The sequence below is a fragment of the Anolis carolinensis genome, chromosome X (assembly GCF_035594765.1).
Source record: "Anolis carolinensis isolate JA03-04 chromosome X, rAnoCar3.1.pri, whole genome shotgun sequence".
NCBI classification, from domain to species: Eukaryota; Metazoa; Chordata; class Lepidosauria; order Squamata; family Dactyloidae; genus Anolis; species Anolis carolinensis.
The window spans coordinates 1022366-1049307 of NC_085847.1; the positions used below are offsets into that span (position 1 = coordinate 1022366).

Consider the following 26942-nt stretch of genomic DNA (forward strand, 5'->3'; position numbering starts at 1 on the left):
GATTGGGGTATATAACTGGTCAGAGCCCCAGTGGCGAAGTGTGTTAACACACTGAGCTGCTGAACTTGCAGACTGAAAGGTCCCAGGTTGAAATCCTGGGAGTGGAGTAAGCACCCGCTGTTAGCTCCAGCTCCTGCCAACCTAGCAGTTTGAAAACATGCCAATGTGAGTAGATCAATAGGTACCGCTCCGGCGGGAAGGTAACATTGGCGCTCCATGCAGTCATGCCTATGGCCACATGACCTTGGAGGTGTCTATGGACAACACCGGCTCTTTGGCTTAGAAATGGAGATGAGCACCAACCCCCAGAGTTGGTCACGACTGGACTTAACGTCAGGGGAAAACCTTTACCTTTACCTACAGAAGTCCTACTCTGCTCTATCATTTTTAAAGCAGCAGATAATACCCTTTTGCTCTCTAGATCCAGGGTGTCAAACTCATTTCCATCAACGGCCACATCAACCTTATGGTTGCCTTCAAGGGGCCGTTGACTCCATGAACAGGGAAGCCATGGATACAGAGAGCCAATTAATTTTTTTTACACAGTGGTCAGTGCTCTTTAGTTTCTACCCAGTTTGGAGCACCGGATGTTATTGAACAACAACTCCCATCCCATGCGAACTGGGGATGATGAGAATAGCAGCATAATAGCTCTTATGACTCTGAGGTTGGGGAAAGGCTAATGTACATCATAAAGTCAGATATTCTATCCACAAGCCTTGTCTCTAAATCCAAACTCCATTCTCTTGACTAAACAGAACTAACTGCAGCCTTCCAGATGTTCCTGTATCACAATCCCCATCCAGTCCAGTCATGATAATGTCTAATGTCTAATAATCATCTCACTCATGTCTTTCCGGAAGCAGCTGAAGACTGGCTGTGGGATCAAGCATTTGGCCCATCCTAAGATGTAAGCTGCTATGACCTGATGGATTAATATGAATTCGAACACAGACTGGCTCTGACTTTGGCTTGAAACTTCCCCTTTGTAATGATCACATGGTTTTATTTGTTTTAATAAAACCTCTGGTGGAGCCTCCAGTGTCATAGTGGATTAAAGCCTTGTGACTTGAAGGTTGGGTTGCTGATCTGAAAGCTGCCAGGTTCGAGAGCGTGGATGAGCTCCCTCTGTCAGCTCCAGCTCCATGTGGAGACATGAGAGAAGCCTCCCAACAAGGATGATTAAAAAACATCAAAACATCCGGGCGTCCCCTGGGCAACATCCTTGCAGACGGCCAATGACACAGCGGGCCTGATTCTGCCTCCAGACCAGAAGTTTGACACATGTATTTCAGATATTTTGGACTTCAATTCCCATCCGACCTGTCCTGCATGTCCAACAGGAAGTGATTACAGGGTGTAAATCTATACCATCTACAGGGCCAAATGTTCCCCACATCTATATTAAAGTTGCCTACCACATAACATTTCATACAGTCCAGAAATTATGCTCTATGCCAATGATGGGCAACCTTTTGCGCTTGGTGTGTCAAAATTCACCAAAAAATCTAGCATAACTTGGGTGGTGTGTCACTTCAAGAAAAAAAAACATAATTTCACAATATATATAGTTTAAATAACAAAAATATATAATTGTAATATATAACTGTATTTAATAAATCAGACTATTTACTACAATTATTTCCATGTACGACAATCTATGGTACCTCTTGCAGTTTCCACGCTGATTTCTCTCTATTGTAGTTTCAATGTAGTCATGAATAATGAATAATATAATAATAATATAATAGTAATAATATAACAATATACTACAATAATAATAGTATATATATATATATATATATATATATATATATATATATATATAAAAAAAAATAAATAAATGAGTGATGGCATCACGGCGACTCACAAAACAACAAAACTACAGGCCCCCCAACCTCGAAATTTGACAACACAACCCATCATCCACGCCTCTAGGTTGATACAACAAAAAGAAATGAAAAATAAAGTCCTAATTAGAGAGAGAGGAATAATTGCTTTTATCCAACTGCTGCCAGTTAGAAGGCTAAGCTCCTCCAACTTGGTCTCCTAGCAACCCAATAAAAAATAATAAAAAAACACTAAAAATAATTAAAAACACTAAAAAATTAATACAATAAAATACTATAATAACAGAAAATAACTAAAAATAATACAAGAAAATAATAAAATATAATAAATAAAAAGCTAACTTACAATAAAATTAATTTAAAAAATACAAATAACGTCAAATAAAAATTACACAACAATTTTTAACCAATACCACCATCACTTTGCCACAGCAACGTGTGGCCGGGCACAGCTTATTTTATATATATATATATATAGAGAGAGAGAGAGAGAGAGAGAGAGAGAGAGAGAGAGAGAGAGAGAGTCGTCTCACTCGTTCAGTTGTTTTCGACTCTTCGTGACCTCATGGATCAGTTTATATATATATATAAATGTAATGTGCATAATTCCCATGGAGTAAACAACAAAACCACTGGACCAAATCACACCAAATTTGGCCACAAAAGGCATTAGTCCAATCAATCTGCATGCGGCAGCGTGTCAGGAAAAATGGCTAGGCGTGTCAGTGCTGACACGCGTGTCATAGGTTGGCCATCACTGCTCTATGCACTTCCATGCCACCTGGCAAGTATTGTATTGGACACAGTCAGAAGAATTAATATGACTCTAAATGTTTACCTCATTTCTGAGTTTTTCCAGTTCTTCATCCTTCTCTGTAATCAAGGCACTAGTAATACTGATGGATTTCTGTAAGGAAGCTCTCTCTTCATCAATGTCTCTTTTTAAGTCAGATTCTCTAAAAAAGAGAGAGAGAGAGACAAAACAGTTTCAGCAGATTTAATCCATTACAACCACACAACTTTAAAAATGAGAGTTTGATTGCTAAATAAGATTATATTAGTAGAAATAGTTCTTACTGGAAGCAACAGGTCTAGTTCGATTGACTGAGACTTGTATTGTTGCCAAAGTTATTTGGGATTTCAAAACAGGAAATAAAGTGAAAAGTTTTACCTAGGTGGATTCATGCCAGAATCTGCATATCATCGTATCCATTTGAATTTAAGGAAAGATGTTAACACGACTGGGAGATAGAGAATTGAAAAGTGTGTGAAGGGCATTGCACAGAGTGAGCCTAACATTCGATTTTGTTACCTCTCGAAAGAGTTATCAGCAAGCAACAAAATGTACATGCAAAGCTGAGTTACACAACTGTCATGCAAAGCAGAGATGGAGCTGGAATTATCAAGTGGTCCTCACTAATGTCTGCAAATGTCAACATTGCATCAGAAAGCGCATTTTTGAGATTAAGCAACCGAGGGCAGTTAAACAGAGCAACACTTGGTCTGTAGCAGAATTATATGAAAAAACAGAACCGGGAAGACTGGACACTAGTATTATTCAGACAAAAGGAGAAATCGGTATTACTACTACTACTACTACTACTACTGTTTGACAACAACACTGACCACTGTTTTCTCAAACAGTGAGATGGTTGTAAGACAACACCATATTAGTAGATCTTCAGATCATCATTGCTCAACTGTAAATTTTTTTGGATTTTTTTGGTTTTGTGGATGAATGGCTCAAGTATTTTGTATTATTTTAAATCTGTTTTTAATTGCTTATGTTGTATTCTTTTGTATTGTTGTATATTGGCATCGAATTCTGCCAGTTTTGTAAGCCGCCCTGAGTCCCTTCGGGTGAGAAGGGCGGGACAGAAATGCCGAAATAAATAAATAAATAAATAAATTTGGAATCGAACCTCTATTTGTATATATTTTAAAAGGCTATTTTGTGCTGGAGACAAGGAGCGGATACCTCTCTCAACCTTCAAGAAAGGCATGGCAACTGGGGATTAAGGCTTGCTTTATAAGGAAGTTAACATCCATGTAGTATTTTGTAAAAATTAGAAAAAAATAAGCAACATATTTGTAGAGACTGATAATGAAAATTCCTATGTTATGGCAGCTCCACTGGCTGCCGATCTGCTTCTGGGTTAAATACAAAGTGCTGGTTATCTATATATATAAAAAGGTAATGAAATTTCGGCCTAGGACAAAACAACAAAACTACACATTCCAGAAACACTAAACTTGGCAGCACAACCCCTCATCCATGCCTCTATGTTCATACAACAGAAAGAAAAGAAAAATAAAGTCCTAATTAGAGGGAGAGGAATAATTGTTTTTATCCAATTGCTGCCAGTTAGAAGGCTAAGCTCCGCCCATGTGGTCTCCTAGCAACCCACTCAGCCCAGGGGACAGGCAGAGTTAGGCCTCACTTAGGCCTCTTCCACACTGCCTATAAAATACAGATTATCTGATCTTAACTGGATTATATGGCAGTGTAGACTCAAGGCCCTCCCACACAGTTATATAACCCGTTTATAATAGACTTAATGTCAGGGGAAAACCTTTACCCTTTACCTTAACTACCACCAATTCCTCAATACTTTATTTCCCATACCACCATACTTCACCACAGCAACGCTAGGCCGGGCACAGCTAGTTACCTATAAAGCCCTAAACGGTTCAGGCCTAGACTACTTGAAAAACCGCATCTCCATATACAAACCAGCACGAGTGCTGCGGTCTGTGTAGGGCTGGAGAATTATCCAAATCCAAGAAAATTAAAACATTCCCTTGAAGTTTCTTAAAGCACTGCTGACACAAGTATTTCACTGCCTGGACCTTTCCAGTATAATTAAAACCCACTTTGTTTTCCTGACAGCCACCTCTTAAAGAAGCTATGCAATGAACCTCATGAGAATAACAACAAGGGACGTTAGTGGAAGAAAGGCGTGGTGGTTTTCATTAAGAGTGCTCGTGGTTCTCTACCAATAGTTCAAGTGCAGCAGTAAATATAGTTTTTTGGGACACAGTCTCCAAAGAACAAATCCTCTAAGAGCATCGCTGGAAAAAAAAACTAAGTGGTACTATGAACTTCTTTTGCTTTAAAAACAAATGACAAAAGGTATGTATGCCTCAAAGGAAGTGGGTGACCCTTTGAAACAAATAGAGCAATTGTTATCCAAAGAATTCAAAAATCTAGTGAAAGGTACCTAGAGAAAAGAAGGGAAGGAGGGGAAGAAAGAAGTCATGCAGATCCAGAGAGTGCAATACGCAAAACAGAGAAAGAGATTGCCAACAGGCCCAAGCTAAAGATTGTTATGTATTTAGAGTTAATGAGAACCATGATAACCAGCATGTGAAGCACAGCATGATGATCCTAGCAGTAGCCCAGGAGAAATGGTAACACAACAACAACAACAACGGGAAGACGTCACAGAAGACGTTGCAAAGGTATGGAGATGTTTGTTCTTAGTGATGGAAGCAGCAAGTGGAGAATCTGGGATGTACGGACACCACCACCACGGCACACACTCCGACAGGATCCATGTGTTTCTTCCCCCCGAGACAGAGGAGGACATGAGGAAATCAAGGCACTCCTTTGGAGAGTTGATTAGAGTGGCTCTCCTAAAGATCAGGATTTTTGGTTCCAGAAAAGCTCCATGGCATTGAAGCCTGACACTTGACTCTTGTGTGTCAAGGGTTGGCCACCAACTGCTCAAGCAACCACAGAACCCCTCACTGGGTCAAAGAACGGGAGTATGAAAACATCAGGACAGGGATCCTAACAGATGCGCCATAACTGTGTGAGTAGAGGGGCAGAACTTGTCGGAAGTAACTTTTTAAAACTACAATATTCCTTATATGGTTAGAGGATTCTGGGAGTTGTCACCTCAAGGGGAGAAGCATGGGTAGGCACACACATACACAAAAGTGAATTGCGCCGACTGAGAGTATCCTCATATATTTGGTTTTGAATCCCTTTTGCTCTGGAAAGAAAATGTTGGATGACATGGAGAAGCAAAGAAAGTTCTCCAAGAAACCAGGATCACTAGGGACGTGTTTACCAAGAAACAAAACACCCGAGATACAGTAGAGTCTCACTTATCCAAGCTAAACAGGCCGGCAGAAGCTTGGATAAGTGAATATCTTGGATAATAAGGAGGGATTAAGGAAAAGCCTATTAAACATCAAATTAGGTTATGATTTTACAAATTAAGCACCAAAACATCATGTTATACAACACATTTGACAGAAAAAGTAGTTCAATACGCAGTAATGCTACGTAGTAATTACTGTATTTACAAATTTAGCCCCAAAATATCATGATATATTGAAAACATTGACTACAAAAATGGCTTGGATTATCCAGAAACTTGGATAAGCGAGGCTTGGATAAGTGAGACTCTACTGTAATGTAATATTGTATGTAAATTTAATTTTATTATTATTATATGTAAATGTGTATATAATAATAGGTAACGGCGTTCCATGCAGTCATGCCAGCCACATGACTTTGGAGGTGTCTACAGACAATGCCGGCTCTTTGGCTTAGAAATGGAGATGAGCACCAACCCCCAGAGTCGGACACGACTGGACTTAACATCAAGGGAAACCTTTACCTTTACCTATATTATATTGCAATATGATATAATACTAATTAATACAATATAATAATATTAATTATATATTAAATGTAATATTACTAATAATATTACAATATATCGATATAGTACAATATAGTAATTTAATGCCAGTCTTGTGCTATGCTAATACTGTACTTAGGATGCCAGAAGAAAAAAACACACACACAACTCTGGGGGTATACACAGTTTATAGTAAAATCCTTCACCTCTGACACCTCATACTTGGGTCCCATCTACACAGCCATATAATTCAATTTCAGAATGCAGTTTAACTGCATTATATGAATCTACACTGCCATATGGGAGCCCCGGTGGCAAAGTGTGTTAAAGCACTGAGCTGCTGAACTTGCAGACTGAAAGGTCCCAGGTTCAAATCCCAGGAGCGGAGTGAGCACCCGCTGTTAGCTCCAGCTTCTGCCAACCTAGCAGTTCGAAAATATGCCCATGTGAGTAGATCAATAGGTACCACTCCGTCGGGAAGGTAACATTGGCGCTCCATGCAGTCATGCCAATGGCCACATGACCTTGGAGGTGTCTATGGACAACGCCGGCTCTTCGGCTTAGAAATGGAGATGAGCACCAAACCCCAGAGTGTGAGTAGATCAATAGGTACTGCTCCGGCGGGAAGGTAACATTGGCGCTTCATGCAGTCATGCCAGTGGCCACATGACCTTGGAGGTGTCTATGGACAATGCCAGCTCTTCGGTTTAGAAATGGAGATGAGCACCAACCCCCAGAGTCAGACATGACTGGACTTAATGTCAGGGGAAACCTTTACCTTTACCTTACACTGTCATGTAAGTGTGATTTATTGTTATAATTGTATTATTTTACTTTGTTTAATAATGTGTATTATGTTGTTATGTAATGTTTGTGTTGCTTTTATGACTGTAAACCACCCTGAGTCCCATCCGGGAGATAGGGCGGTATATAAATAAAGTATTATTATTATTTTATTTTATTATATAATGTAAATCAATGCAGTTAAAATGCATTCTGAAGCGGAACTATGTGGCAGTGTAGATGAGATCTTAGTGGGCCAGGAAAAATTAGAGCTAAAATGTACAACTCACTGACAGATTTAAAAAGCGGATCTGATTAAAGCCAAGCAACAAGTTTTTACTCTAAAGAGGATTATATTTCCCGCATCTTGCTATAGAAACGGCAAGTGCTCTCATAAATTAGGCATTTTTTCTTTGGGAGCAAAGGGGACAAGCCTGTCGATGGAAGTGGGTACCTGATACTTTTCATGAAGCTTCCTAAAATGAAAGGAGGGCTGCATTTCTGATATGCACACATTTAATCAACATGAGTTTTGAAAATACACGGTTTCTGATTGGGTGGCCACCTTGATCAATATTCATTTCCAGCCTCCTTTCTTCAAGACCTTTCACACCTGTTCTATCATCAAAGTCTCTCCTTGCGCAGCTCCACAAAGATTCCAAAACAAAGCTGCCAGGACAAAACCTTTACCATAGGTATCAGTTGCTCCCTCCTCCTCAAAACCAGCTGGGATCCTATGTCCCTCCAGGTATTTTTGGACTGCAACTCCCAACAGCTCAGGGTGAAATTTTTTGGGAACTGCAATCCAAATCACATCTGCAGGCCCATATGATCCTCCCGTTCCCAACTTCAAGCATGGAGAGGCAGCTCTTCTCAGCAGAGACAATGAAATAACATTCATGAGCCAGTTACATTTATAAATACAGTAGAGTCTCACTTATCCAACATAAACGGGCCGGCAGAATGTTGCAGCTAATCACCTTAATTAGCATTGAATAGCCTTGCAGCTTCAGAGCCTCGCTGCTTCCTGCCTGGGGGAATCCTTTGTTGGGAGGTGTTATCTGGCCCTGATTGTTTCCTGTCTGGAATTCCTCTGCTTTCAGAGTGTTGTTCTTTATTTACTGTCCTGCTTCTAGAGATTTTTCTAATACAGTAAAGTCACTTATCCAAGCTAAACGGGCCGGCAGAACCTCGGATAAGCAAATATCTTGGATAATAAGGAGGGATTAAGGAAAAGCCTATTAAACATCAAATTAGGTTATGATTTTACAAATTAAGCACCAAAACATCATGTTAGACAACAAATTTGGCAGAAAAAGTACAGTAGAGTCTCACTTATCCAACGTTCTGGATTATCCAACACATTTTTGTAGTCAATGTTTTCAATACATCATGATATTTTGGAGCTAAATTCGTAATTACAGTAATTACTACATAGCATTACTGCGTATTGAACTACTTTTTCTGTCAAATTTGTTGTATAACATGATGTTTTGGTGCTTAATTTGTAAAATCATAACCTAATTTAGGAGCCCCCGGTGGCCAAGGGGATAAAAGCCTCGTAACTTGAAGGTTGGGTTGCTGACCTGAAAGCTGCCAGGTTCGAATCCCACCCGGGGAGAGTGCGGATGAGCTCCCTCTATCAGCTCCAGCTCCATGCGGAGACATGAGAGAAGCCTCCCACAAGGATGGTAAAACATCAAAACATCCAGGCGTCCCCTGGGCAACGTCCTTGCAGACGGCCAATTCTCTCACTCCAGAAGCAACTCCAGTTGCTCCTGACACGAAAAAAATAAAATTAAAAAAAAATAACCTAATTTGATGTTTAATAGGCTTTTCCTTAATGCCTCCTTATTATCCAACATATTCGCTTATCCAACGTTCTACTGGCCTGTTTATGTTGGATAAGTGAGATTCTACTGTAATACGCAGTAATGCTATGTAGTAATTACTGTATTTATAAATTTAGCACCAATATATCACGATATATTGAAAACATTGACTACAAAAATGCATTGGATAATCCAGAACGTTGGATAAGCGAGGGTTGGATAAGTGAGACTCTACTGTATTGCAAGTTTCTGTAGGGATACAACACTTGTGATAACAACCACAGACAGTATCCATTTCAAGGTTGAAAAGAGAAGGCTAGTGCTGGAGTTAGTTAATAGAATGGTAAACCATACTAATGCGTGCATATATACATTTTATCAATATTCCAGCAATTCAGTCTCAGTCACACTGGGAAATCTCACCACGCATCATGATTCTCAAACTGAAACATAGACTTTCATGGATCAAAGAACCTATTTAACAGTGGTTTTTAATAGGTTTTAGTGAGACACTGCTTGTAAGAACTTTATATAGTAATCCAATGTGATATTTAAGTCTGGAAGGGGCTCAAGTATATTGGGAACCTATCTCACAAGCCAGAATGAAATGAATGGGACACATCCCATTAAATTGAGTTGATCTGTACTCTTGTCTGGTACTGAAAGGTCATCATCAAAACACTTCCTCTCAATAGTCCCCAGCTAGAAAGACCACCCAGATTCTTCCCTTGCCACACAAAAATAAAATCAAGAAATTCCAATAATGAAGCAAGTACCTTAAAGTGATACTGGGCAAGCTTTAAAAATGCAAGATAACAAGAACCACATGTTAGAAACATGGAAGAGAAAGGTGAAATACAGTAAAGGAAGAACGGAATTTGCACTGAAGTGAATTCTGTTGTTGTTGTCAAAAATAAGATTAAATACTGCTGAGTATTTTACAAAACAAAGAAACCGAAACCAAAAGAAAAGCAAGACACGGAGGGAACAAAAGGCAGCCAAAAATATGTACAACCACTTTGTTGGAGAAAAAAAAAGTTATTTATTGTAACGGGGATAGACTTTCTTTAGTCTTACCATTAAAGACACACAGATATAGCAAAGGAAGCAAGGGTAGGAAAGGGAAGAGAGAGGAGTGAAATGAGTATTGAGAAATTAGCGCAGGCTCAGAGACAAGTCAGACAGTTAGCAAATCCACAATGGGTCTAATGAGCGGAAGTATCAATGAGACCCCTTTTTCACTAGAATCTCTCTAATACCTACTTCTTTATGTAATAAGGACTGTTGGGAGGGCAGGAATAAAAAGCGTTCTTACGGGCGAATGATAGGGAAGACAGCTCAAAGCTTGGCCACTCCACCCTGCTTTTTTTGATCCAAAAGGAAAGGTCTTGCTAGGCTTCGAATGACAACATCGGGAATCTTTTTGTCCAAGTCTCTGTTTGGCATAACTGTCTGATTTGCTACCATACAACAAATGTCATGACTGGCTGAATAAAAAGGTGGCATCAACAGGTTAAACAGATATTGTATTTGATATTTATATTTGATATCACTATATGCTGCTTTTATAATAATAATAATAATAATAATAATAATAATAATAATAATAATAATAATAATAATAATAATTTTATTCTTATACCCCGCCCCATCTCCCCGAAGGGACTCGGGGCGGCTTACATGGGGCCAAGCCCGAACAGAACAATAAAAACAAAACAATAAAACCAATAATCAAACAATAAAAGCAAGTCATAAAAACCACATACAAGATAAAATGTTAAAATGTTAAAATCATGGATTAGGTTCAAAGAATCTAGGCCAAAGTGCTAAAAGTGCAAATGAATCATGTTCTCAAGGGAAGGAGGTTACTCAGCTATGGTGGCTATAAAGTGCCATTATAATACTGGGGAAGGCAGTATTTTTTATATCTGGTTTTATATCTGTAAGCCGCCTCGAGTCCCTCTGGGGAGATGGTGGTGGGGTACAAAAATAAAATAATAATAATAATAATAATAATAATAATTATTATTATTATTATTATTATTATTATTATGTTTCTTGTCCTCAGCTTTACAAGTTTAACAGCACCACATTTTGAAGCATTCGGATCTGCAGGAGGGCTGGGGGCATTTGTCAGATCCCAAAGAGGACACTTCAGAGTCAGCTAAAAAAACGGCACTAAGCTATCTGAGTGTGAAATGCGGAGAAGAGCGGGGAACATCTAACTGCGTAACAGGATGGCACGTGCTGGGCTCAGCAATGTTCAATGCTTCTTAAGGGCAAGCATTTCCACACACGGTTTAGTGATGAGACAGATGCAACCGTTTGCATGTATTTAGTATTCCACATGCAAAGACACTCTGGATGGTAGAGGTATGCAATCCTAAGCATTATTTCAACGACAGCGGGTGTCAGGGGCCAAACCGTGTCCCCAGGGATGTGTTTTCTCATCTCCTTGCCCCCCATCTTCCTGTACGCCCCACCCTACTACGCACATGCACACACACTTACCTCTTTTTCATCTCTAATAACTGGTTATTGAGGACAGATCTTTCTTCGTCCAGCTGAAAGAGAAAAAGAAAAAAGAAATCCATGTTTAAATGGAAGTGATCGGCTACAATTGGAACCTTTTGCCTAATTCGGAGAGGGACCATGGCAAAATATCCTCTTTCCAGCAGGCAAAAGGAAAGAAAGCCTTCAACTTTTTCAGTGTGTTCATTTTCTGTATTTATTCAACACACAATCGATTGTTATGCACACTTCTAAGCTGGAAAGCCGTGCCCCTCCATCCATGACGGAAGGGCGCAGGCAGGTTTCCGTGTATGATTCTAATGTGCCAGGTTTCCATACATGATTCTAATGTGCCAGGTTTCCGTACATGATTCTAATGTGCCAGGTTTCCATGCATGATTCGAATACACCATCAAATCTAATGCACACCTCACTTTTGGCTATGTAATTTAGCCAAAAAAAGGTGAGCATTAAAATATGGTACGTTGGTTATTCTTAACAAGGAATATTCTGAGAAAGGAACCAGATGAATCCTGCCCTCTGTACCTCCCCCCCCCCCCCCCCAAAATAATAATAAATAAACTTTATTTTTATATCCTGCCCCATCTCCCCGAAGGGACTCGGGGCGGCTCACAACAGGGACAAGCCTGAAACAACAACAACGTATTTGTGACATAAACTTAAAACATTCCAACAATACACAAAATAAAATAATGGACAAATACATTAAAATCCAAGCAGATAAAATTAGAATAATTAAAAGCAAACCAGTGGGTCTCACAATCCTTTCCATAAATTCATTTGGGTTGGCTACAGAGTACATATTATAGTATCCTCATATGATCCCACTCCAACCTGTCCTCCATGTCTCCTCTTGGCTCCTATCATTCAGCTCCTAAGAAGCTGCTGCTATTCAATTAAATAGAGAGACAAGAAACAACCCTGGGGAGGTCTGGCCTAGAACAGCCATCGTATTGTGCCGAAAATGTGCTGGAAGTCAAAAATAGTTATTGCCCTGACAGCATGGAGCACAGGGCCAGTTGCATGCCTGCCTCCCCCATACAGATGGTGGCACTGGCTCTTGTTCCCAATTTTAATGTTTGCCATGCAGGCAGAGAAACGAAAATGGAAAAAATGTAGAGGGGAAACACATTCATCCTTAAGTCCTTAAGGGGCAAGGAAGCAACAGTTGGGTTTTCAGCTCTGATTCATTGAGAGAGGGGATCCACCTCGCTTCGATGCACATTTTGATTGGCCCTCTTATTTACATCCTGATAAATCATTTTTGCTTCTGTGTTGCCTTTTTTTCCATGATTGAATGCTACCTTCTCTCTAAGTTCAAAGGCGCCCTTTGCAATGCATTACAGAAAACCAAAAGAAAAAGAAACCCTCAGGACCATAGTTAATTCCTGTTAAATTACCATCATGGTCCAGTGGAAAGGTATGGTGTTGGTCTTGCCACATGGACCTTCAAATGTATTGGAGAAATATAAAGTTTCAGGGTCATGTTTTCCAAAGTTCGGTGACTCTATAGCAATGGTTCTCAACCTGTGGGTCCCCAGATGTTTTGGACTTCAACTCCCAGAAATCCTAACAGCTGGTAAACTGGCTGGGATTTCTGGGAGTTGTAGGCCAAAAACATCTGGGGACCCACAGGTTGAGAACCACTGCTCTATAGTCTTGTTATCCGATTCTTTGTCTGCTTGAAATGGAAACATGAAAGTAACAACTCAATCTTTTGGGATGGGTGTTTTTTCCCAATTGCAACAGAACTTTTAAGTTAGAGAGTTAAATTCTGCAATGAGAGTTAAATTCTGCAGTAGAGTCTCACTTATCCAACATAAACAGGCCGGCAGAATGTTGGATAAGCGAATACGTTGGATAACAAGGAGAAATTAAGGAGAAGCCTATTAAACATCACATTAGGTTATGATTTTACAAATTAAGCACCAAAATATCATGTATACAACAAATTTGACAGAAAAAGTAGTTCAATATGCAGTAATGCTACGTAGTAATTACTGTATTTATGAATGTAGCACCAAAATATCACAATGTATTGAAAACATTGACTACAAAACTGCGTTGGATAATCCAGAACGTTGGATAAGTGAGACTCTACTGTACCATAAGGAAGACAATTTCCCAAGCTATTGTCTGGGATTCTCTTAATTAATTACAAAGTTGCTAATGCAGATAAAAGCGCCACTTTCCCTTCCTAAGTATGCAATGTTTACACACACACACACACACACACACACACACACACACACACAAAATACATTAAACTTTAAAATGTCAGTGATGGAACAATACTCATGACATTTGCAAAATGTGTCACCTATCTCCAGATTCCCAAACACACATTGGCCAGAATTTATATTGTTACCATGGCAATTCTGCTCAAAAATACCTGCAACGTAAACTGAGGTCTTGTCACACTCATCTTCAAAGGCACTCAGTCTCAAAGACTGAAAAAGGACGGTACGACTGGCTAGCTTTCATTTAGCATTTCTGGACTTTTTCTGGACAAAAATAATATTTTCCTATGATTCAAATGTCCTGCAGATCAAAAGCTTTGAACCCTGCTAGTGCCAGGAGAGCCTCTCCACATGAGCTGCTCTGCTGTCGAACTCAGGTGTCACAATCATTTTTTACTAAAATATTTATATTCTGTCCTGTATCTCAAAGCTGGAGAGCCAGAACGGTGTACTGGCTTGAGTTTGGATTATGGCTTTGGAGATCGGCATTTGAATCTATGCTTGGGATTCAGGCATTGGAAACCCATTGGATACCCTTGGGCAATGTACACACTCTTGGCCTCAGAGGAAGTCAACAAAAAAGTCCTTCTGAACAAATCTTGCTAAGAAAACCCCATGATAAGACTTGGTTGATTCCTTCCCTGCTCCCTTCCTTTTCCGGTATTGTACTTTTATCACTATCGTCTTCATCATTATATTTGAATGGGCTTTACAAAACTGTTTTAATATGTTGATTTTTTAAAAATCCTCATATTATCCCTCGCTTTAATTGTATTTTGTGTTCGCTCACATTGTCAGCAGCCTCGGGTCTCGTATTCGGAGAAAGGCAGGGTATAAGCCAACCAATCAAAGTCATAATATTGCCCACAACATTGATTTTAACTGTTTTAAACAGTTTCCTTAGACTTAGAATATATCCATAATCTGCACAACTGTTAAGCCAGGATATACGTATCTAACAGTTTGTCACCACAAAGTATGAATGTGGGCAGCTCCCAATCATTTTGGTGGGATTTAAAATACACGCTGGATTCAAACCATTGTAAAATATCCAGCAGACTTTGTTCAGTTACTAAAGACTATACACCTCTTCCTAATTCATAAACCTCACCGTAAGCACAATGACATACGGTACTCCAATTCAAAATCTCTCTCATCATTCCCCAGTGCTGAGACATATAATTTTCCTCGGTACCGTCTTTCAAATATGCATAACACACCTGAGTGTTAGATGTATGGATGTTGAATAAGTAGCTTCAGAACTGTTCTCTAATATTATTATTAATAATAATAATAATAATAATAATAATAATAATAATTGATTGAACTTCAAAGACTCTGGCAGAAACCAGTGCAGGTGGTCCCGGTGGTGATGGGCACATTGAGTGCCGTGCCAAAAGATCTCAGCCGGCATTTGGAAACAATAGACATTGACAAAATTACGATCTGCCAACTGCAAAAGACCACCCTGCTGGGATCTGCGTGCATCATCCGAAAATACATCACACAGTCCTAGACACTTGGGAAGTGTTCGACTTGTGATTTTGTGATATGAAATCCAGCATATCTATCTTGTTTGCTGTGCCATAATAAAATAATAATAATAATTTTATTTTTATACCCCGCCCCATCTCCCCGAGGGGACTCGGGGCGGTTTACATGGGGCCAAGCCCAGGCAACAAGCAATATAAAGCTCAACAATAAAAAACAAATCATAAACAAATAAAATCACATATACCAATAAACAATAAGCACACGTTGATAAAAACCTGGGTTGGCTCCTAAAAGGGGTAGTGGGCCAGAAAAGTGCAAATAGTTTTGTATGGGAATCTGAGTCAGAAATTGGGGGAATTAAACCTGTGACCATTCTCTAAACTGTCATGTGTTGACCTTCCACTGACATCAGTGAAGGTCTCTTTCCACTAAACTCTCTTTAGCCAAGGATTTCCCTAAATTTTACAACTCTTGCTTCGTCAATGATATTCAAGTCTTTCAAAACCAAAGAGCCTTAAATGTGGCAGGAGTTGCCTTTGGCCAGATGCAGTTACTTAGGAAAGTTGACAGCCTCCAAAAAACTTAATCCAACTCCAAGGTGGTTCCCCTTGCTCCTAGCTTAACTGCTTGTTGAGCATGTGTATCCCGAAAGGGAAATCCCTTAAACCAAAGGCATGTGTGGTGATGCCTCTCCTTCCTGCCACCCCATCTGTCTGCCTGTCTCTCCTCCCCACTCCCTGCCATCTTGGCCCCAAAGAACTCACTCCGTGGAAACTCCACCTCTGTTGAACCAAAGGGAAAGGACGTACCTTCTGATGACTCGTGACTTCCCCTTTGCCAAGCTCCTCGGCAAGTTTAACGTTCTCCTCTTGCAAGGCTGCAAATTGCTGGGACTTCTCAGCCTCTGCCAGCTTTAGCGCTTCCCTGGGAGGACAAGGAACACATGGTTTCCATAGGAACAAGAAGGGCAAGGGGGGAGAAAAAACGGTGGGAGAAATCAGCTTTGCAGATTATCAAAAAAAAATTGTCACGTGCGTAATGAGATTTTTAATAAGGAGGCAGCCCATATCCCAAATGCCCTCCTTGCCCATTGATATTGATCGTTGAAAGCAGACCAGCAGACGTTGGCATGACATTGCGCCTTTCTATTTTTTTATTTGTTTTTTTCAATTAAAAAATAGACTGTAAATAGAGCTGTAAAGGGGCAGGGTTCCACATAACTATATTTAGAGCTTTCTCTGATGAATGGTTTATGTGGAAAGTGTGCCTGGTCAGATATTGGCACATTCTCTTCCCCACTGTCCTCCTGAAATGGAGCCATTCTCAGGAACTAAAAGAACAATAACACAAAAACGAACCAACAAAAATAATAAGCAAGGAGGAATGACTGAGATTAGTAATGATTACCGGAATGTGATGTCATGGATGTCTATTTTAGAGTTGATTTCAACCATTTGTTGAATCGAATGAAAAGGGATTTCCCTCTTCCAAGTAGTCCTGCTTGCATACTTCTTCTGAGGCAGATATTTGGCAAGAGCCACAGATGAAACTGCCAGATGTTCAAAAGTCAACTAGATGTTAAAAAGTCAACCGCATGCTTTCTTTGCACATATGGGCACTTTTCAAAGTCTTATTTCAAAGTTTCTCATAACCTCTAACTGCTGGGTTTAAAATGCAACTGAAAGCTGTTGAATTCCTGCTTCTCATCACACTGAGATTGCAGTTTTCAACCCATACAAAAGTGATTTGTGCAGGACACTGTGTGGATGTTGTCAACCTTATGTACGGAAAGTTTTGTTATTGATAGAAATGGCCTGTGCCGAAGCCTCCCAAGACAAGGCAGGTTGTGTCTGGACCAAAGTGGCAACTTCCTTCCCCTCTCATCACCACACCAATTTGGTCCCTGAAGTAGAACAAGTCTCCATCGGAGAAGTGCTTCATTATCATGACTCACAAACGGCTCATGATGCCACCCTCAGTCTGTTTCGTGGATCCAAATTTTCCTGTATGTATTACAGTGCTCTAAATTAAATTGTGATTAGGGTTTAAGAGACGCAAAAGAACTCTTTCAGAGTCTTGAATAGCGCACTTAAGGGAAAAGAGGATAATGACTAATTGGAGTTCATTTCCTGACTGAATTGTACAAATTTCATCCTTCTATGACCAACCTATATTTCTAGTTGCTCAGTTTTTAATTGTGTGGCAGCAATATGTCTGAAGAAAGAGAGGCATATGAATACCCACATGCGCAAATAAGGGAAGATGCCTCAATTACAAGTGAAATCAGCATGGGATATTGTAGAGAAGCCTTCTACTGACTGAATTTTTTTAAAAGCTTGCAATTCTCCATGGCATAATGTAATGCTTCTCTTTTTATATAAGAGTTGGCATGAATTTACCCTCACATAAAATATATTCCCTTTGAGTCAGATTTCTGTCCACTTTGCGAGATCAAGGTAGAACAGATAGGACACAGATCAAGGACAGCTTCAAAACAAGCATCAGCCTTTCTCCTCCGCTACAGTGAATGCAAACTGGCTTTTAAAAGTCGTTGCAAGTCACTTTGCTACCAAGAAGAAGAAATTCAAATCACCAGAAACCAAGGAGCCGTTCCATATCAAAAAGGATTAGGAGTCATAAAGGTATATGTTTGGTATCTTTTCTGAAATTATATTATTTTGGGGCAAAGCACAAGGGTAGTGACGGTGATTTTCCACCTTTCATCTCCTCTCAATACCATTTGAAGAGCAAATTCCATTTAGTGTTGGTCTTGACATTTACAATGAATTTTTTTCCATGCTAAAACCCAGAAGAAAAACTGTCTAGGTTCAACCCCACTCTCGAAAGAACATCTCTGTAACACTGGCATAGAGAATAAAGAAACGATAAAGGAAATGTCTACACAAGTATGCACAATACCAGAAGGGTTTCCCCAAGCAAGTCCTTAGAATTGGAAGGGTTTGTTCATAAAGATAAAATAGGGAACATTCTAAGTGAACTGATTTTAAAATGTACAGGCCGTTACACAACAAAGCTTAGATCTTTCACTCCATAGAGATCTGCAAACCTTGGGTAGATGTGCCTGTAAACTTTTCCTGTTGCTTTATATTTTATATCCGTTTTATATTTTTTTCAGCAAATATAAAATTTAAAATGAACGAACTACAGCAATTAAAAATAAAGACGTTTGCAAGTCAATTCTTTAGCATTAGTATTATGTATTCCATATTCTCTGGTGTCTGTGTCCCTGCAATTACTGTGGCTACTCCTGTAAGGCCTTACCAGTAATGCTATTATCGGGATTAGTAACAGGCGGAGCAATGGAAAAGAGAAAGAAAATAGCTTTGTGTGTATGCACCCAGGGAAGAGGAGGGCGGCAGAAGAATGGCCCGTATTTAAACGTTACGGATGTCCCTGTCTGCGACTGGTTTCAAATCAGGGAAATATTGTGAACTAGGAAGTCAATTACCACATATCAAAAATACAATAACCTTCCGTGACCCATGGACGCTTTTTCTCTGTATCAGTTACAGAAGGGAGATTGTGGGTTTTCAAAATTCCCCAGGACTTAACTTTCTAATGAACTGAAAACACGCTCTGTACAAGATTTATTGGCTCCCATGAATAAACATCAAGTCCCCCATGAGCAGAGCTTTGTAGCACAATACTCACAGTTCTTGTCTAATATCATCCATTTTTTGGTTTTCCATATCGCGGAGCTTCAGAGACGTGTCCAGCTCCTCTTGGCTCCTTAGGTTCTTTTCTTTAAGGCTCTCCAGCTTGTGAGAAGAACGAGAAAGAGAAAAAAACATGTTTACCTTGAGATTTCTCAAGATTTCCAGTGACCTTAAGGACCAAATAAGACACTGAAGACATAGGAGAATAGTGATCAGATTCTCTTGTTTCCCTTTCTTTTTAAAAAGCAGATCTCCAACAGTATTACCAAAGATGAAAACCCCTACAATCACAAAGTAGACTCAGCAAAATGAATGGAACTGACACGAGTATTAACAAACTGAACTTAAAAAGGTTTGTGGCACTTTAAATAAGACTAACACATTTTCTCTATTGGTTGATGCTTCTGTTTATGCAAAAAAAAAATTCTCAGGAAACTTTTCGTTTTTAAGTCCTATTGATTTGGTCAGTCTCTCCTAAGGATGGCTAATTTTGGAATCAACCATAGAACGTGGTGCGGGGAAAGGGGATAATAATAATAATAATAATAATAATAATAATAATAATAAACTTTATTTATACCCCGCTACCATCTCCCCAACGGGGACTCGGGGCGGCTTGCATGGGGCCATGCCCAGAACAATACAATATAACAAAATATAATAGAACAACAATTGCCACGATTTGCCCTGTGGTTAATTTTAAAAGACAGCAGAAGACGAGAGAGCGAGAAAGAGAGAGAGAGAGAGATGCAGTTATGGATTTCAACATCTTCTTTTAGTACAGTTGTTGAACACAGCCTAACAGTTAATAGTCAAAGTTAAACAAAATTTACAATAATATATAATAATGATAACATATTGTATATACATATAATATTCATAATATTATATTGTAATACGATATAATACTAATAATACAATAAAATAATATTAATTATATATTATATTTTACATGCAATATTACTAATAATATTACAATATATTGATACAGTACAATATAGTAATTTATTACCAGTATTGTACTATGCTAATATAATATTGTATGTAAATTTAATTTGTAAGCCGCTCTGAGTCCCCTTCGGGGTGAGAAGGGTGGCATATAAATGTAGCGAATAAATAAAATAAATAAATAAAATGTCATCTGAAGGCCAACTGGCAGCAACCCAGAATTGCTAGGGAAGTCCAGAAGGCTCTTCGTTGCCCCTTTCATACACACACCATTGAAAAAAAAATCCATTTTACAGACAAATGCACATTTTCACAGCTGACGAGAACTCTACGAGGTCCAACAATACCTTAATCGTTGAGAAGCAGAAAACAAAGTTCCAGTTTGGTGCTGGGAAAAATACCATCCTTCCAAAGGGTCTGATGGTTCTGGTCCAAATGGAACACAGGGTTCTTTATTTACTATATGCTTTCCTTTGCCCATCTGCTTCTAAGCCTCGTCTGTTCCTAAACGCTCACTGATGTATTTTATTACATAATGGATAATCTCTGGCCACTCTTGAAGAATTACAGGGACACTGGATTTTAGTTTTGATTTCCAGCTATCTTGAAACCAATGGCTAGCATTAACCGACATCTAGGTCCTTAATTCCCTCCAGCGTCACAGATGGCCTGTGCTCTGGACACCTGTTGTAGCTGCCTTTGAAAATGGCAGTTTTTATGCAGAGATTTCTGCTCAGTGGTAGAAGTACAAGAGACACAAAAACCATCATCTAGTCTTTGGCAAGAGTCACAGCATGAGAGATTGGCTATAGTGGCATTTTCTGTAAACTCAGGGAATTGCTCTGCTGCTCAGAGCAAACACAACTCCATCTTCTGCTCAGGCACAAAAGAGATTCACAGACTCCTATGTTTGGAGGATTGAAAAAGTCTGTATAGCCACTAGTAGGTGTCACACAAAGTGCTTGGCAAGCTGCAATAAGAATAAGGGAAGTAAATAGCAAAGCCTGTTAGAATTTAGGCACTGATGATTTGTCTTCTGATAAATAGGAAAACGGTAAGTGTCAAGAGTTTTTGTTCATTTACCTAGGATGGTTTGTTCTGACTGGCAGTGGCTATAACATCTCAAGAAGCAGTATTTAACCATTTCTACCTGCTCCTTAAAAAAAATCTGGACGACTTAAATCTTGGAACGTTTGCCACTCATTATACAGATCTCGCTCTAGAACAGTGATGGCCAACCTATGACACGCGTGTCAGCACTGACACTCCTAGCCATTTTTGCTGACACGCTGCCGCATGCAGATTGATTGGGTGACTATGTATTTTGTGGCCAAATTTGGTGTGATTTGGTCCAGTGGTTTTGTTGTTTACTCCATGGGAATTATGCACATTACATACATACATACATACATACATATATATAATCATTCTATTATTATTATTACTATTATATTATTATTATATTATTCATTATTCATGACTACATTGAAACTACAATAGAGAGAAATCAGTGTGGAAATTGCAAGAGGTACCATAGATTGTTGTACATGGAAATAAGGGTAGTAAATAGTTTTTGATTTATTAAATACAGTTATACAGTAGAGTCTCACTTATCCAACATAAACCGGCCGGCAGAACGTTGGATAAGCGAATATGTTGGATAATAAGGAGAGATTAAGGAGAAGCCTATTAAACATCAAATTAGGTCTTGATTTTACAAATTAAGCACCAGAACATCATGTCTAACAATAAATTTGACAGAAAAAGTAGTTCAATATGCAGTAATGCTATGTAGTAATTACTGTATTTACGAATTTAGCACCAAAATATCATGATGTATTGAAAACATTGACTACAAAAATGTGTTGGATAATCCAGAACGTTGGATAAGCGAGTGTTGGATAAGTGAGACTCTATTGCATATTACAATTATGTATTTTATATGGAAGGCGAGTTTGCTTACTTCCTTCTGCAGCTTCTGATTGGCCCGTTTCAAATCCTCAAGGGAGGCCAATGTCTCCATTTTTTCTCTCTGAAGAGCTTCCTTCTCTTTGGTCACTTGCTCAACTATTTGCAACGCATCTTCTGCAGTTTGTGCCGTCTGAGAGATAAAAACAGTGGTGTCAACTCCGTGCTGGATTTTGCTGGGAAACCCATCAAACACCTAGTCTATAGTTGGCCCCTTGATGAAGCAGCACATAGATATCTCTTGATTTATTGCAAGCTGCTTCATGGTGCATGAAAACAAGCCATTTCAGATGATCCGAGTGCATTCTGAAACTGCATGAAGTCGAATTAAGGCTATGGTCCACCTTGCTTCATGCAGAAATTAACTTCTAATCTCATGCCAGTGTCATTCTTGCAGTGAGATAGGTGGTCCTAGTGAAAAAATTCTATTTTTGCTTTTTCGAAGGAAAAAAGGGCTAATTCAAGAGGTATTCACAACCAACCGACTGTGCTTTTACAATACGCAGAAATCAGGACATTAGCTCTGCATTTGGATTTGCTAGAAATCAATGAAGCAAAATCACAAAAATATATATTTTTCTGGTATGGTGAAGTTGAATGTTTGGGGACAAAACCCACAGGGTTGTTGATATAAAACCTCCGCCGTGTTTGATAGCAAAGAAGCAATGGCTCATTATTCCAATCAGTTGGTGGTGAATGCAACTCCTGCTGTGAATAAAAAGATAACAGGCATTGCCAAATCCTTTGCAACATTAACTTCACGAGCAATCCTGGGCTCAAAGACAATTTGGTCCGAGGCTTAGGTCACTTTTGCGTACCAATTTCAATGCATTCTTTTAAACAATTTCAAACCAGGCCACATCTCTGCTGATATGTATCTGTCTCATTTCAGTGCCTACAGATCTGGAAAGCTGCCTTTTTATTCACAATGTAAAAAAAATTATCTTGCAACGTCCAACAGCTCTTGGGCCCTTGCAGATGAATGTGACTTTTCTCCCACCCCGCTCCACATCATGACAAGAGTTAAAGTTTTTTTCAAAGAGAATAGGGTAAGTTGGCGGTCAGAAAGGAAATTAAGGTGGTCAAACTGAGCAACGGTGCCTGACCGTGCAAATTAAAGTGCAGACAACAAAACAACAGAAGTTAGTGCTTTGTGTTAGTAACTGTACTGAACTGATTTACCGGCTTTTTGATACCTCAAATCTTTGCATTACCGCCTTGGCCTGAAGACTCTCAATTTCTTTCAATTTCAAGACAAGCTCCTCCTTTTCTTTCTGTAGGTTCAGGCTTTTGCTTTGAGAGGCTGCGAGGTTGGCTGACAACTCAGTGTTGGCCTTGGCTAACACCGAGACCTCCTGATTGAGTTTGTAGTAATCTTCCGAGAACTTCTCTTTTTCCTGCAAGATTTCTTCCTTGATGGTGATCAGGTGCGTCTGCTCAGAGAGAAGACTCTCATTTTCCTGGAGCAGCTTAACTCGCTCCTGTTCGGATGTCTCGTGTCGGGAACGGAGCTCTTCTAGCATCTTGGAGACCCCGCGGTGCAGATCCTGGAGCTCCACTTTGGACTTACTCAGGATTGTAAACTCTCTCTTTAGCTTTTCGATATTGGATGCAAGTCCATCTGCCTCAACACTAAGAATCTCCTTTTCCTTCATAATTTCCTCTAGTTTGGAATCAGATATGACTTTCTCATGTTTCAATTTATCGCTGTCAGCCAACAGCTCTTTATTTTCTGACATTAACTGTTCTTTCTCCATCTCTAACTGCCTAATGTGGTTATAAAACGTTTTGCTGTCTGTCTGAAAAGACTCCTTCTCCATCTTCCTACTTTCCTGTTCTACTGAGAGCTGCTCCTGGAGTATTGCAAGCTCTTTGCTCAGTTGCTGGCACATAGTCTGCAACTGGGCCTTCTCTTGGTTCAAGATCTCTTTTTCTGAAGAACTGCACTTAAAGGAAGTTGCCAACAATTGCTTGGCGTGAAGCAAGGCCGAATACTCATTCTCCAATACTGCTTTGGCACTCTGGGCCTCGTTCAACAATCTTGACAGCTCAGATTTGCAGGCCGTGAGCTCTTGGTTTTCTTGTGTTTTCTGGTCAAGCTCCCGCTTCAAAGAGTCAACACTGCTCTGGAGCTTGGTTTTATCTTGTAACAGCAACCTCTTGGAAGAAATGTCCAATTCGTGCTTCTTCTTCAAGTCGCAGAGTGATTTGGTTGCATTCTGCTTCTCGGCAAGGAGATCTGTACACTTTGCTTCCAGAGCGGCTTTATCCCTGAGAAGAGTGTCATTCTGCTTCTTAAACTGTGTGGCTTTCAGAGAGGCCTGCTCCTTTTCAGCAATGGCCTGGCTTAGTGTCTCGTTCAATGTTTTCTCAGTATGGACAGTCTCTTCCGTGATCTTGGTCAGTTTTTCCAAGAGGGCCTTGTTTTCATTCCAGAGTTCTTCTCTTTCTCCTAAAAGCCTCTTCTCGGATGAAGCCAAGATTTCCTTCTCTTGCAGCAACTGAATACGCTCAGCCTCTGTTGACTCCCTACTAGCCTTAACCTCTTCTAAGAGCTTGGAAAGACTGCCATGAGAGGCCTCGAGTTGCATCTTGTCTTTCGTGACGTTTTTAAGCTCTTTATGTGCCGCTTCTAAATCAGCCAACAGGCCTTCATTTTTCATGCCAAGCTTCTGTTTTTCCTCGAGAGCCTGTTCTAAGTTTTTACGCAGGTCTTCCTGGCTTTTCAGGAGAGCTTCTTTGTCTGACTCTAGATCTTGGGCAGTATGGAACAGAGTGTCCACCTCCCTTTTCAAAGCCTCATGCTTGTTTTCAAGATCCAAGTGCTTTCCCAGCAGCGAGTCCCTCTCAGAAGCGACAACACTGACTTCCTGGAGAAGATCCTTTTGATCGCGAGCCATATCTTCGTAGGAACTCTGCAGCTTCTTGATAATGTCATCCTTATCTCTCAGGAGAGAGGCACTTTCATCAGTAAGCTTCTTTTGACAATCCTCAAATTCCTCCCTTTGCCGGACGTGCCTCTGGCATTCCTGGGCCAAGGAATCATTACTGCTTTGGAGCTCCTCCACCTGCCGGAGGAGAGTGGCCTTTGTGGCTCGTAGGACCTCATTCTCTTTGTTTACCCGTTGAAAATCGTTTTGGACCTCCTCCAGTTCCAAGAGGAGCTTTCCCTTCTCGGTAATCAACTCGTCGTTTCTTTCTTTTTCCTGCTGGGTATTGCTTTCCGCTTTTTGTTTCTGTTTCGCAATTTTTCTGATCTCTCCTTTCAGCTCTTCGTGCATGTTCCACAGTTTTTCCCGCTCTTGATTCGACAAATCAATCCTGGCCTCATAGTCTACAAGTTTGGAGAACAAGGACTCTTTTTCTAATTTTAAGGTATGCCCCTCCATTGCCAAGCATTCTTTGTCTCCTAACAAAGCCCTTATCTTTTCTGACATTGCGTCAATCTGTTTTCTGGCTGCCTCTACCTCAGTTGTTAAGGACTAAAGAAACAAAGATTAGGGAAAAGGGGGGGAAACAAGAAACAAAAAAATGAAGTCAAGCAGACTAGCACAAAGTGTGGATTAAAGACAAATAGCATTATTATTAAATAAATGAATGAATGAATGAATAAATGTGTATATACTGGCACACACACTTCTACAGGCCTGCTGAGGAACCTCCAAGTCAATAGATGTGTTCCTGTGAACATATAGATATGACACCAAGGATTGGGGCAGATTAACTGGATTACTCAAAGAATTAACCTTTTCCCTTAAAGAAACTCCCTCCAGGATTCAGCTTCCTTGTAATAACAGGACACCGAATCATGACAGCGAGTGAACAAAACACAGGGCTGGAGCATTGGGAATATTGGGGAAAAGATGACTGACTCCACCTTAGCACACTCAGCTTCCTCCCTCCCAGTTGCCAGGCTGGATGGAAAAGATGCTAAGAGAGAACCTCATTTGCACGCTTTGCATATATCTTTTCCACAGGCCTCACAACTCAATAGTTGCCATTTATCTAGTCAACTAAGCAGGCTTTGGAGGATATTCCTCAATGAATATGAATTATCTCTTTCTATAAGAGGAACTAATAATAATAATAATAATAATAATAATAATAATAATAATAATAATAATATCCAGCATATCTATCTTGTTTGCTGTGTCATACAACAACAACAACAACAATAATAATAATAATAATAATAATAACTTTATAGATTGCCCTCTCTCCCTGAAGGGACTCAGAATTCTTGCCCCTAGATCTAGGCTGTGTAAGAAACTATCTGACTTGCTATGAAACTGTTTGGATATTGAGGTTTTTTTTTTAAGGAAACCATTGTTTGTAGGGGCCCATCTCCTGAGCATTTCCCAAATTGGGTAATGCACTCCCTCTAGAGTTGGCCCAGCAACAATCTTGGCTTTTACCAAAAATGCTAATATGCACCTCTTTAACCGACCCACCCCCATTATTTTTAGTGTGATAGGTCTTTCTTAGTCTTCTTGAAAAGTATTTTGCATTTACAGTTTTTGCAATGCATTGTAAAATATTTTTCTTTTGGCCTTTTAGGCAAAAGAATAAGTCTGTGGAAACATTTTCACCAGTCTATAAATGAAGATGCTAACACGCCCACAGCAGAGCAAAGTGGAAACAGTATAGCAAAAATAGTTGAATTTCATATGCATTGTGATGCATGTGATGAACTTACAGCTGCCTTCAAGCTTTTTTCCCCTTTTGGGGAGAGCCCTCTAACCTTCACTTGACACACTAAACTCCTCTGTGTCAAACAAATTTCACCCTATATTAATCATTTAATATCAACTTTTGAAACTACGCAACGTTATATTACTTTTATTATAATTTTTAGTTATTGTATACTTCAAATTGTTGTAACTGATTTTACTGCATAGCACCCAAAAATTGAGAAAGAAGCACACAAATATCCTAATGATGTGTGGATTGCCGTTCACATCCT

The 26942-nt window shown here is 39.6% G+C and overlaps 1 protein-coding gene across 14 annotated transcripts in view; it reads right to left on the reverse strand.

The window, feature by feature from the left end:
- Positions 1 to 26942, reverse strand: part of clip1 (CAP-Gly domain containing linker protein 1) — a 105067-nt gene that overhangs the window by 17011 nt on the left and 61114 nt on the right. For 9 of the 14 annotated variants that reach the window (XM_062958587.1, XM_062958586.1, XM_062958593.1 and 6 more), the window contains 7 exons: positions 23176 to 25461; positions 21975 to 22112; positions 19059 to 19165; positions 16196 to 16310; positions 11632 to 11684; positions 9897 to 9917; positions 2689 to 2806 (listed from right to left, as the gene is read on the reverse strand). In XM_062958587.1, the coding sequence (XP_062814657.1) occupies positions 2689 to 2806; positions 9897 to 9917; positions 11632 to 11684; positions 16196 to 16310; positions 19059 to 19165; positions 21975 to 22112; positions 23176 to 25461 (2838 nt within the window). Of the gene's footprint in view, positions 1 to 2688; positions 2807 to 9896; positions 9918 to 9949; positions 10193 to 11631; positions 11685 to 16195; positions 16311 to 19058; positions 19166 to 21974; positions 22113 to 23175; positions 25462 to 26942 lie in introns of those variants that run through there. The other 5 variants (XM_008119861.3, XM_062958598.1, XM_062958597.1 and 2 more) reach the window with 3 other exon arrangements.